At 37.8% G+C, this 13,646-nt stretch overlaps 1 protein-coding gene across 2 annotated transcripts; it reads left to right on the top strand.

Annotated features, from left to right (window-relative positions):
- Positions 1–5: 5 nt before the first annotated feature.
- On the top strand, positions 6–11,853 carry LOC121416582 (DDB1- and CUL4-associated factor 7). 2 transcript variants are annotated; one of them, XM_041610076.1, is made up of 7 exons: positions 6–247; positions 1,349–1,450; positions 4,609–4,704; positions 7,004–7,192; positions 9,244–9,453; positions 10,863–10,980; positions 11,522–11,853. In XM_041610076.1, exons 1-7 carry the CDS (start codon positions 92–94, stop codon positions 11,692–11,694), a joined length of 1,044 nt encoding a protein of 347 aa, XP_041466010.1. In that variant the 5' UTR covers positions 6–91; the 3' UTR covers positions 11,695–11,853. The 2 variants fall into 2 exon arrangements, with proteins under 2 accessions (XP_041466010.1, XP_041466008.1); XM_041610074.1 differs by having other exon boundaries at positions 4,606–4,704.
- The last annotated feature ends 1,793 nt before the right edge of the window (positions 11,854–13,646 follow it).

The following is a 13,646-nucleotide window of genomic DNA, read 5'->3' as shown; positions in this document are numbered from 1 at the left end:
CACATTGAGAGAGAAAAAAAGATAGGTTAATGGCGCTAGTGTTGTGTATACATGAATTCTAGTCAAGTGAAAAACTACCGATTATTTTCTCATGAAGCCCGCCAGAATGTCGGGTATTACGCCGAAAAGGAAGGAGATTTACAAATATGAAGCCCCATGGACATTATATAGTATGAATTGGGGAGTTAGACCGGACAAACGGTTCAGATTGGCGGTGGGAAGTTTCGTCGAAGAATACAATAATAAGGCAAGTAAAAAAATCTTCATGATTTCTCATAGACTTTGTACACTGCACTGCGCCGTAAGTACGCTGAGTGATGTGTACTGAGTGTAGGCACACAAGCGGTGAGTGTGATGTGAACGTGAATGACAAGTGTGAATTTCAATTGTGATGTGATACTGATGCCATTGATAAAATAATGATTCTATTATTAAGCCAGGCAATCGGTAGTATGATGGGTAGACAGCTGGCAGCCGTCTGTTTTGAGGAGTTTTTGAACGTTTTTTTTTAATTTCTCCTCGTACAAATTACAAAAAATATTACAAGTCAGACACAGTCACAGATGGCGCGGCTCGCTATCGACCATGCAGCCACCATTATGGGGGTTAAAAATGCAAAATCCTCCCGATGGGGCTCATTGATTTTTGTCTTTATTTCATAAAAATGTATACAAAAACTGGACCAAAATAAAGATTATTAGATCTATTCCGTTTTGGCCTGAAATGCACCAAAACAGAAAATTAAAAGAAAAAAACGGTGACATTCATACTTCAGCTGTCGTGCAACTCCCAATTCCCTGACCCTGGTTTATCCAAACTTAAACATACAGCCATTGGCCCGTATTCTGAAGTCGGGTTTAAGTTAAACTCAGGTTTAAAGTTGTGGTTTAAGTATGGGAAGCCAAAAGTATCAAATTTGTTATTAAGTTGTATGTTTCTTATGTTTACTGTGCTCTTTCCTGATTCATCGATGGTGAAGCCAATAATCGTTTCATACTTCCTAGACAATTATGAATGATTTGAGTGCCAAATGAGCTGAAGTATGATATCTCTGCTGTTAGTGATTTATGTTACAACTGGCTCGCCATACTTAAACCACAACTTTAAACCTGAGTTTAAGTTAAACCCGACTTCAGAATACGGGCCATTGAGTCCCTGTAGGCCGTAGGCTGTACAGATTGAGTTAGAACTTCGGTTTCTGTAATTGGTGATTGGAGCCAACGGAGTTCAGCGGAACAACCAATATGACAGAGACTGAAGTTTTTGGTCTACATGTACCTGGTAAAGATCTAAATCATAGGATTAAAAAGATAATTGTTCAAATTATGTCTTTGTTTCCTCCCCACAGGTTCAAATTGTAGCTCTGAATGAAGAGACTTCAGAATTTGAAGCAAAGAGTACGTTTGATCATCCCTACCCAACAACTAAAATCATGTGGATACCTGATAATGTAAGCAATATTCCATCCTATATCTTAATTACAGTATCTGTGTAATCATGGTAATGTTCTCTCTTTATACTTTCATACCCTTTTCATAAACCTAAATTAGCCGCCTAAGAGTAATGCGGATAATTCAATAAAAATTGCGTTCACAAACTCCGAAAATCATTTTTACGAGCGCCCGTCCTGAAAAAGGCGGATAATCGTCATGACAACTGGACACGCCCCCTCTGATGCGCTTGTGTTGGAAAAGGGTGACCTTGTGACCGCACCATGGCAATTATCCGCATTATTTGGAAATGCGTTCATAAACTCAAAATCTTGTCCTGATGCTACTATTATGCGGATAATAGCAGCATCAAAACAATGCGGATAACTCTGGTCCTCCTCCAATTTTACGACCAAATTATGCGGCTATTAGCCGCATAATTGGGTTTATGAAAGGGGTATCAGGGACTCAGATTTAAGGCGAGTGAGAGTGATTACTTGCTACTGCTCGCCTTAATCCACTTCAGGTAGAGGTAGAGAGATTTATCGCTCGCCTCATCGAATTAGACTTTTTTATGACATGAAATGATAAATGCAGAAAAACTAGAAATCAGGCAACTTCATACACATTCGTATTCATCCATGTATATCTATTCTAACCTCACTTAACCTGAATGTAGAATAAGAGTGTCAGTCAATGATCCCCTACCGCAGGTCTTCTTCGCACTTTTAGGAGAGCTTTTTATTGCTCCCCTCATAATTATAAAACTGGCTCCCTGTAGTATACCGTAAGGGCACTAGTATTCAACCCGGCATAATTCAAAGATTTTGACATATTCCCCAAAATACTTAGAAATATGGAATCTATCTTAATTTCATACCTTTGTTATTTCCAGGGTAATCTGTTGTCGGTATTTTCTTTTTCAATCTGTCGACTGTATGTGCGGAGGATCGAATTATGCGGCGATGGCCTTTTGCACTGAATGGCACTAGTATTCAACCTAGTGAGGATAGATAGCAAATCTCAAAAGGGTTTAGATTGCTAAATTAGATCTAGATCTATGTAAGTCTCTGGCTTCGATTAATTCCCTGTTTGGTCTCATCTCAAATGGTCTAGTCCATAGTCGGATGGGACAAGGGCAGATTGAGAGACAGGACCATCTTTCATCGCTAGGTTGAATACTAGTGCCGACGGATTGAATACTAGTGCCAAAAACCGTCGCCGTATAATTCGATCACCCGCGCACACAGTCGACTGGTTGAAGAAAAAAATAACGGAAAAAGAATAACCAGCATTTGCTCTTTGAAATAAGATGGGTCTGAAATTCAGGTAAATTCTATATTTCTTTATATTTGAGGAATCTCTCAAAACGGGTTGAATACTAGTGCCCTTACGGTACATTGTGCTTAAAGAGATGGTCCAGGCTGGAGATATTTATATCTCAATAATTAGAGTAAAATTTACAGAGCAAAATGCTGAAAATTAAATCAAAATCAGACAACAAATAACAAAGTTATTGCGTTTTAAAGATTTGCATTATTCTGGTGAAACAGCTCTAGGTATGTCTTTATGAATTTTCTTTGGTTGGCTGATGATGTCATATCCCCACTTGCTGTTTTGTATTCTATTATATAAAAGTAAGTTTATTCCAAATTTTTCTACCAAGAACTAAAGCAATTGGATGGACAACTGATTAAGTGCATTAAGTAGCTATTTATTGCCACAACTTACAATGTATTTCATCATAATGGAGACACATTATTTACACATGTATGAAAAAATGAAACAATTATGATTTCATACAACACATAAGAAAAGAGAAAGTGGGGATATGACATCATCAGCCCACCCAATTAATATTCATCTTGATGTGCATAACTGTTTAAAAAAGTATCGATAAACTTTAAATTCAATAACTTCGTTAATTGTTTTCCTATTTTGATAAAATTTCAGCACTTTTCACTCTGAATTTTACTCTATTTATTTAGATACAAATAATTCCAGCCTGGAGTACCCTCTTGGCTGAACGTCTCTAAACATCCCGACCTTAAAGAGAAATGCCAGTAGTTGCAGTAAACACTGATTTCATGAGAAAGTCTGTAAAACAAGGCTTAATTGTCAGTATATCATCGAGGATCTAGATCTGGTACAGTTACATTAACTGAACTTTGTGAAATCTTGAAATCTACGCTGAAAAATTTTCACACCGAAGATCCCCAACACAGATAAGCGCACGTGGGACAATGTATAATTATTGCTTAGAGCGTCGGGCCCGACGCCCTACCCGAATCCTGTGCTTATTTGCTGATTTCTCAGCAATTACACAATTTCCTCCAGAATCCTTTGGCACATGCGTTTTATTTATACAAACATACACTTTGGTGGTCATTTCATTAGATTCTGTACGAACTCATTTTGATATCGTTACCAAAACTAGCATTTACCTTTAAGGATTATTACATGTTCATGTATTTCACCATTGTTATGATCAGATTTTCACATGCCCACATGCAATGCACTTGCTCCACTCCTTGTGAAACAATATTGGAAGAGTTTCCAACCTCAATTGCTACTTTGACTTTTTTCCTCCAAATCGGGTATTAATTTAAATCCTGTTTAATGATTTGGTATTAATATGATGATGGGGATAATGATGATTATGATGATGATGATGATGATGATGATGATGATGATGATGATGATGATGATATGATGATGATGATATGATGATAATGATGGTGATGATGATGATGATGATGATGATATGATGATGATGATATGATGATGATGGTGATGATGATGATGATGATGATGATATGATGATGATGATGATATGATGATGATGGTGATAATGATGATGATGATATTATGATGATGATGATGATGATATGATGATGATGATGGTGATGATGATGATGATGATGATGATGATGATGATGATGATGATGATGATGATGATGATGATGATGAGGAGGAGGAGGAGGAGGAAGATGATGATGGTGGTGATGATAACGATGAAAATGATAACGATGGTGATAATGATTATAATAATGACCATAATACTAATGATATTAATGATAATATTTACTAGAGAAGGGTTTCTCCCTGTAAAGACCATTGTTAATTAGTTATCCGGTCTTGTTCTTTTCATGATGATGAACACCGATTCTTATAGAAGGGTGTGTTTCCGGATCTCTTGGCAACCAGTGGAGATTATCTGCGAGTTTGGCGAGTCGGAGATACTGATACAAGATTAGAATGTCTTCTTAATAATGTAAGTAACGTAGTGTCATTATCAGCAAAGTGTTTACATATAATATACAAACATTTGAAAGTTCACCAAGATAATAGGTTGGTTTCAATGAAAGCTGAAAAAAAATTGAGAAAGAAGGTTTGTTGAAAATCCATGAAAGAACAAGAGAGATATATGGAATTTTTAAGTTTTTAATTTCTGACTTCATATGCAGGGTGCTACATAACTTTTTAAAAGCACTTGCCCAGTCGGGCAAGTAAATTTTTAAATAGCTGAAATAAACTTGCCCAAAAATCTATTTCACTTGCCCCAAAAAATCCTTGAAAATATAGTTTTACCTCTTCAAAAGAAAGTTTTGTGGTTTTATAAACCATTGATCTTTTCTCTCTTTTGACATGAACTGATCTACCTTGTTATTGCATTTCTTTTTCCAAAGTGATTTTATCTTGCCTGCCATGACCAAAATTAGGTCATTAGCTAATTTTGGTCATTCTACTGTGATAATTTTTGCTTTCCCAATTCAGGCAAGTAGTTTTGGTCTTTACTTCAAAACACTTGCCCAACTCTAACTTTTACTTGCCCCGGGCAATCAGGCAAGTGCTTATGTAGCACCCTGATATGCGAGCAGCTCTCTTGTTTATAATGTGAATATTCCATTCAATTTTGTAATGGAACATGATGAACAAAAATAATAAAAAAACATTTTTCTAATAGAAGTATGAATTTTTGAAATGAGGTCTCTGATGATATATCCACCACAGAAATATAATAACTATTTAGAAAATGACATTTTTTTCAAGTAAATGACATGACAAATGGAGGAAGTGCTTATCTGTGACGGTATTCATCACTTTTAAAGATTTTTATCAAACTTTTAACAACATTTTTCTTGAATTTTTGTCTCGCCTGCATAGGTGCTGCTATTCCGATGGCAGTTGCAACGTGTCTGCATGAATTTGATTTTTTCCTGGGTTTTTGTCTCACCTGCGAAGCAAAGTGAGACTATAGGCGCCGCTTTTCCGACGGCGGCGGCGTCAACATCAAATCTTAACCTGAGGTTAAGTTTTTGAAATGACGTCATAACTTAGAAAGTATATGGACCTAGTTAATAAAACTTGGCCATAAGGTTAATCAAGTATTACTAAACATCCTATTAGAGTTTCATGTCACATGACCAAGGTCAAAGGTCATTTAGGGTCAATGAACTTAGACCATGTTGGAGGAATCAACATCAAAATCTTAACCTGAGGTTAAGTTTTTGAAATGTCATCATAACTTAGAAAATATATGGACCTAGTTCATGAAACTTGGACATAAGGTTAATCAAGTATCACTGAACATCCTGCGTGAGTTTCATGTCACATGACCAAGGTCAAAGGTCATTTAGGGTCAATGAACTTTGGCCGAATTAGGGATATCTGTTGAATTCCCATCATAACTTTGAAAGTTTATGGATCTGATTCATGAAACTTGGACATAATAGTAATCAAGCATCACTGAAAATTTTGTGCAAGTTTCAGGTCTCATGATTAAGGTCAAAGGTCATTTAGGGTCAATGAACTTTGGCCGAATCGGGGGTATCTGTTGAATTACCATCATAACTTTGAAAGTTTATGGATCTGATTCATGAAACTTGTACATAAGAGTAATCAAGTATCACTGAATATCCTGTTCGAGTTTCAGGTCACATGATCAAGGTCAAAGGTCATGTAAGGTCAATGAACTTTGGCCATGTTGGGGTTTTTTGTTGAATAACCATCATATCTCTGTAAGTTTATTGGTCTAGTTCATAAAAAGTGGACATAAGAGTAACCATGTATCACTGAACATCCTGTGCGCGTTTCAGGTCACATGACCAAGGTCAAAGGTCAATGAACTTTGGCCGAATTGGGTGTATCTGTTGAATTACCATCATAACTTTGAAAGTTTATGGATCTGATTCATGAAACTTGTACATAAGAGTAATCAAGTATCACTGAATATCCTGTTCGAGTTTCAGGTCACATGATCAAGGTCAAAGGTTATGTAAGGTCAATGAACTTTGGCCATGTTGGGGTTTTTTGTTGAATAACCGTCATATCTCTGTAAGTCTATTGGTCTAGTTCATAAAAAGTGGACATAAGAGTAACCATGTATCACTGAACATCTTGTGCGAGTTAGAGTAGTATTCAAAGTCAGCACTGCTGCTATATTGAACGGCGTGATGCAGGTGAGACGGCCAGAGGCATTCCACCTGTTAAAATCTTTGTGAGCAGGACCTTTTGTATTTTTAACCAATGTCTTTAAATAAATTACATTTTTATGATCCGTTTTATTTCAGAACAAAAACTCAGATTTCTGCGCTCCTCTGACGTCGTTTGATTGGAACGAGGTGGACCCTAATCTGCTGGGGACGTCCAGCATTGATACGACGTGTACTATCTGGGGATTGGAGACAGGACAGATCGTTGGGAGGGTTAACATGGTGACAGGCCACGTCAAAACACAACTCATTGCTCACGATAAAGAGGTATGTGTACTGTTTATATGTCGGGGGGAGGGGGAGCGGTGGCTTTGGTGGCATGACCTGTGCCAAAACCCAACAACCCCCAAGAAGAGCAATTCCATAGAGTATGTACGGCCGACCCCCTATATGTGGGACCTTAATGAAATTTTCTGTCTCTGATTTCTTGTTTTTTTGACAGTCTGCTGTAATATTCTCAAAAGACCATGACTTGGTCATTTATGAAGTGAAGTAAAGCTTAAAGGACAAGTCCACCCCAACAAAAACTTGATTTGAATAAAAAGAGAAAAATTCAACAAGCATAACACTGAAAATTTCATCAAAATCGGATGTAAAATAAGAAAGTTATGGCATTTTAAAGTTTCGCTTATTTTCAACAAAATAGTTATATGAATGAGCCAGTTACATCCAAATGAGAGAGTTGATGACGTCACTCACTATTTCTTTTGTATTTTATTATATGAAATATGAAATATTTTTATTTTCTTGTCATTGTCATGTGAAATGAAGTTTCATTCCTCCCTGAACACGTGGAATTCCATTATTTTAACATTTTGTGCTTCAGGCAAGGAGGTCCTAATCGTCAAATTCGTAAAAATTGAAATATTGTATAATTCAAACAATAAAAAACAAAATAAATAGTGAGTGAGTGACATCATCGACTGTCTCATTTGGATGTAACTGGCTCGTTCATATAACTATTTTGTTGAAAATAAGCGAAACTTTGAAATGTCATAACTTTCTTATTTTACATCCGATTTTGATGAAATTTTCAGCATTGTGCTTGTCTGATTTTTCTTTATTGATTCAAATCAACATTTTTCTGAGGTGGACTTGACCTTTAAGAAAAATGGGGGTCGGACGTACAAAAAGGTTGATTATTTTATGGAATTGCTCAGAATCAAGAGGCGATGAGGAATGGAGAGAGTAAGAGGGTGGAGAAAGGAAGGATCAAGAGATGGGTGATGAAGGAGAGGAGAATGGAAAAGAGGCATGATGGAGAGGACCAGTTTGTTGGCAGAGATGATACAGCGATAGGACTTTAGAAAGCACAACTGATCTGACTGCTAGCCAGGGGGGGGGGGGATGAAGAACTTGAGAAAGTTAGGTGGAGTTGCAGAGGTTAGAGACAAGATACCCAGGCCAAGGGATGCCAATACCACCAGATGTAGAACAAGAGGTTTCAAGGTTGGGAGGGAAAGTAGGATTTTGTACATGTGGACAAGATGAAAAGGAATGGAGTTTTAAAAAGGTGAGGGAACTTGAGTGGAAAGCTGAGAAGGATGTATATGACGGTAAATTGCCAATTCGTCCACTCACCACATGGTCTACCTTCCTATAGTCTAATGCCATTCCGTCCATCAACATTTCGTCTAACAACCCTCTGGTCCAATAACCATTTGCTCCAATCATCACTTTGTCTAAGTACCAGTGCGTCTATGACCATTTCTTCTCTTAACCAGGTGGTCTAACATCCATTTTATTTTCATTCATTTTGCCAAATTAACTCTTTATGTAGTCCAATTGCACCTCATGGTATATATGGACTAAATGGCTATTGGACCAACTGGTTATTAGACGAAATGGTGAGTGGACGAAATGGCAATTTGACCATGTGGATATTGGACTAATTGATGTAGACCAAATGATTGTAGACAAGTTTACAATTGGACGAACTGGTATTGGATCAAATGAAAATAAACACATATGACAATAGTCTTTATGAAAAAATGAAACTGTACAAACTTTTCATCATCTATAGTGCAGCCATTTTCCGTTTATAAAACTTAAAAAACACACTTTTTGTGTTGTTAACTTTATAATTCACTTCTCCACTTGTGATTTTACAAGAATTAACCTTATTCAAAAAGGGGAGCCTATGTAGTTGTTTTATTTTTGTGTATCCAGGTTGGCCCCTTCACTAGTCCCGTACTGTTTTCCAAGAGGCCCTGTGAATAGATATTGCAATATAACATGCAAACAAATAAATCCATCAATCGATGACAGCAATATTATGAGCAAATTATAACTTCTTATTACTCACACTCTTACTCCAGGTTTACGACATCGCTTTCAGCCGAGCGGGAGGCGGTCGCGACATGTTTGCGTCTGTAGGTGCGGACGGTTCCGTGAGGATGTTTGATCTCAGGCATCTGGAGCACTCAACGATCATCTATGAAGACCCCCAGCATCATCCGCTCTTGAGATTAGCCTGGAATAAGCAGGATCCTAACTACTTGGCTACCATGGCGATGGACTCATTTGAGGTTAGTGTTATTCAGGGGTGGTGCTATGGGACTATTTCCAATTGGTCTAATGCCAATTCGTCTAATTACCAAATCGTCTACTATCATTTGGTCTATCATCAATTCGTCCATTATCCATATGGTCTAATTGCCATATCGTCCAGTCACCATTTCGTCCAATAACCAGTTGGTCCAATGGTCATTTAGTCCGTAAACTATTTGGTGTAATTGGATAAGTGTTAATTGGACGAAATGAATGAAAAGAAAATGGGTATTAGATCAGCTTGTTATTAGACAAACTGGTGATTAGATGAAGGGATTATTGGACCAAATGTTTATTTGACCAAATGGTTGTTAGATAGAATGTTGATGGACGGAATGGCATGAGACTAAATGATGGTTTACCATGTAATGAGTGGACGAGTTGGCAATAGACGATTCAGCAATTTACCATGCTACGGGGGGGGGGGGGAGGAATTGCCCCTAATCAGCTCTTGTAATAAGCCCTTGAGAGGGAAAGGCAGTTAATTTTTCTCATTTTATTTTATATTTTTAATAACCAACAATATTCACACGCTCATACAGGTTAAAATGAAACAAATCACTGAAAAGTTGCACATATGAAATACACAACATTGATTGGTTCAATGACATTTGCTCCTGAATTGCTCAGATGGATAATCTACTCGTTACGCCAAACACAAAACCTTACCTCCAAAACTAAATAAACCCTAATCCTTATCTTTGGATAATTCTTTACTAAAATCTCCATCACAATTCTTACTCTAACCCTATGCCCTCAGAGATATTGGCCCGAATTCAAAAAGGTGGTTTTGAAAACCCACGGCTGAATCCATGGTTTATGCAGATTTTCTGTATAAATTGCGTTTAATTAAGGGCGTATCGGGCACGTGTATAAAAAAATGTCCAATGCTGATGTGCGATTTTGTCATAGTGCGCCAAATTGACGCCTGTTGCCGTGGTTATCCACGCTTTTTTATTCATGAGTCCACTCTTCAAACAGTGGACTCATGAATAAAATAGCGTATCTAATCATGGTAACAGGCGTTAATTTGGCGCACTGTGACAAAAGGCGCGCAGCAGCATTGGAATTTTTTATACACGTGCTAGATACGCGCTAAATTAAGCGTAATTCATATAGGAAATCTGCATAAACCATGGATTCAACCGTAGGTTTTCAAAACCACCTTTGTGAATTCGAGCCGTAAAGACCGGAGCAATTGTCGCAGGAACAAATGTTGTGTCACAGGTCTTTTCATTCGAGGAAAGGTAGCAGAGACTTCACAATATATATCATGGTCGGAGAGTTTGGGCTATCATTAGAATGAGAAAATGAAAAGAGGTATCCGTTTTGATAAAAAAGTTTTGACTGGGATATTTATGAAATCGTTAATTCTATTCATTTCTAGGTTATTATTTTGGATGTCAGGGTTCCGTGCACACCAGTCGCCAGACTCAACAACCATCGAGCATGTGTGAACGGCATCGCCTGGGCTCCACACTCCTCTTGCCACATATGTACAGCTGGTGAGTCACAATTAGAAGAAATATTGTCTCTGTTTCATTTGATTTGATTTCTTTCCAAAGTTGAAAGGTATTCAGATCCATTTTGAACATGATGGAAGGTCACATTTTAAGAAATTTTTGTCTTGGGCGGATGAAAAACCTGCTTGCAACTTTGATGGTGGGTTTAAATGTTAAGTTATTTATATTTATTTATATGTTTATTAATTAATTAATTGATTAATTAATTGATTTATTCATTTATCTATATTCATTAATTCATTCAATCATTTATTCAATCATTCAATCATTTTTTTAATCATTCATTTATTCATTTTATTCATTCATCCGTCCATCCGTCGATCAATTGATCCATCCATTCATTCATTCATTTGTGTACTTATTTCTGTATTAAATTATTTGTATATTCATTTCCAGGTGAGATGATTGGGAGAGTAAAACACAAATATTGCATGATCGAAACAAATATGAATATAATCCTTGTCTATTGTATACTGTATCTAATATTATTCTGTTGAAAATGAAATTTTGTTTTTGCCCTCAGCCGATGACCATCAAGCGTTGATTTGGGACATACAACAGATGCCCCGGGCCATTGAAGACCCTATCCTAGCTTACACTGCAGAGGGAGAGATCAACCAGATACAGTGGGCTTCGACGCAGCCAGACTGGATCGCCATCTGCTATAATAACTGTCTGGAGATTCTTAGGGTATAGGTTGAGGCAAGGTAGGGGTAGAGCTGACAGATGGACTGACTGACGGACGGACGGACAGGCTGGATCCTGTCCTAGCTTTCAACCTGGGGAGCATTTCATCAATATTTTCATCCGACAACTTGTCAGATCTGACATCTTTACATGATTTTGATTGGCTGAGAGGCACTGTTCCTATGGTAACTGTCAGATAAAATGGGACCTGTCGGATAAAACGTCTGACAAGTCCTTTCATGAAAAAAACCCCAGATACCAGGGGAGTGTTTCATCAGCATTTTCCTCCGACAAGTTGTCAGATATGACAGCTTTCCTTGAATTTGATTAGCGGAGAAACATTGTTACCGTGGTAACTGTCGGATCGAACAGTACTTGTCGGATAAAACGTCAGACAAGTCCTTTCATGAAATGCTCCCCTGGCTTCTACACACCCAGTCTGCATTGCTATCTGCTGTTACTGTCTGGAGATTCCTAGGCCTGTATTCTGAAGTCAAGTATAATTCAAACTCTGGTTTAAAGTTGTGGTTTAAGTATGGAAAGCAATTTGTGACATGAATTTCTATCAGCTTATTTGACTCTGAAATCATTCTTAACTGGGGAAGATTAATATGGTTATTGTCTCCACCATTAAAGAATTTAATAGGGAAGAGCATACTAAACATACAAAACATGCCTTGAAAACACATTTTGACATCTTGCCTTCCCCATAAGCTTAGCAGACTTAGGGCCACAGGACACCTTACGACCCGACTGGTCTGCGATGGAGTGAAGGGAAATGTGACGTCACATCTCTTGTCAGCTTGAGAGTCGCAGACCGTTCAGAGACAAATTCCAAAAAAATCGTAAGGATTTGACATGTTGAATCCTTACAACTTGATATGCAGTAGTAAGCTATCAGCTGCCATGGCAAAAAGCAAAAATGCATGATGAGTCCCACATAGAAGGGTACTGTAATCGGATCGCAAGGTTTGCGGGGTCGAGGCTTAGGACTACCTTGCGATTCATCTCCTCTCACTCAGTCACAGACCAGTCGTAGACCAGGGGCCCCGTTGCAGGAAGAGTTGCGTGTAAACGCAAGTCCCTAATACAAGCTGTTCATTGGTTGAAAAGCAAGTTGCACATGACTTTTAGAGATGCGATTGCTTGCTTCTCTTTCTGCAACTGGCCCCAGTCGGGTCGTAAGGTGTGCGGTGGTCTTTAGACCGTGGCCTAGGTTAACACATGGCTATAGGGTGAGGCAAGGTCGGTGTGGGCTAGACAGATGGACTGACAGACTTATTGATGGACATACAGACTGACAAAGGTTTAGTGGAACAGAATAAGAGTGTGTGAGAGAGAGATAGAGAGTGAGTGAGTAAGTGGTCATAATAGGCCTGTTCGCTTAGGACTTTAAATACAGAGAAAGAGAAGCAGAGAGAGAGCCAGGAGGGTGTTTCATAAAGCTGTTTGTAAGTTAAGAGCGACTTTAAAAATGACTGGTGAACCTTTCTTATGCGCTAAACTATCACCAATGAACATTGAATGGTGCATATCATTTACCACAAGAAAGGATCACCAGTCGTTCTTAAAGTCACTCTTAACTTACAAACAGCTTTATGAAACACCCACCAGAGATGTGAAAATTAATAGAGTTCAGAATGTTTGTATATAAGGTACCGATAAAGAACTTGAATGTTAAAAAAAGGGCAATTCCATAAAACATGTATGTCTGTCTCCCTATAAGCTGGACCTTCCTCAAATGATTTGCCTATATTACTACACTGTACTTCATATGAACAATTATAATGCTCTCAAAAAAGGAAGTAAAGAGTGAGAAAAATGAGGGGTCAGGCATGTAAAAAGGTTGATCATTTTATATGGAATTGCCCCAGAAATTACCCAATAGATAGAAAAGAGTCACAATGAACGCGACTGAATTGAACCGACAACTTTAAAAGCTTACTGACCAAGAGAAGTAT

This window comes from Lytechinus variegatus, chromosome 6, assembly GCF_018143015.1.
Source record: "Lytechinus variegatus isolate NC3 chromosome 6, Lvar_3.0, whole genome shotgun sequence".
Lineage (NCBI taxonomy): Eukaryota > Metazoa > Echinodermata > Echinoidea > Temnopleuroida > Toxopneustidae > Lytechinus > Lytechinus variegatus.
The sequence above is the reverse complement of the archived record's forward strand: the minus strand, read 5'-3'. Positions and strand labels throughout refer to the sequence as shown.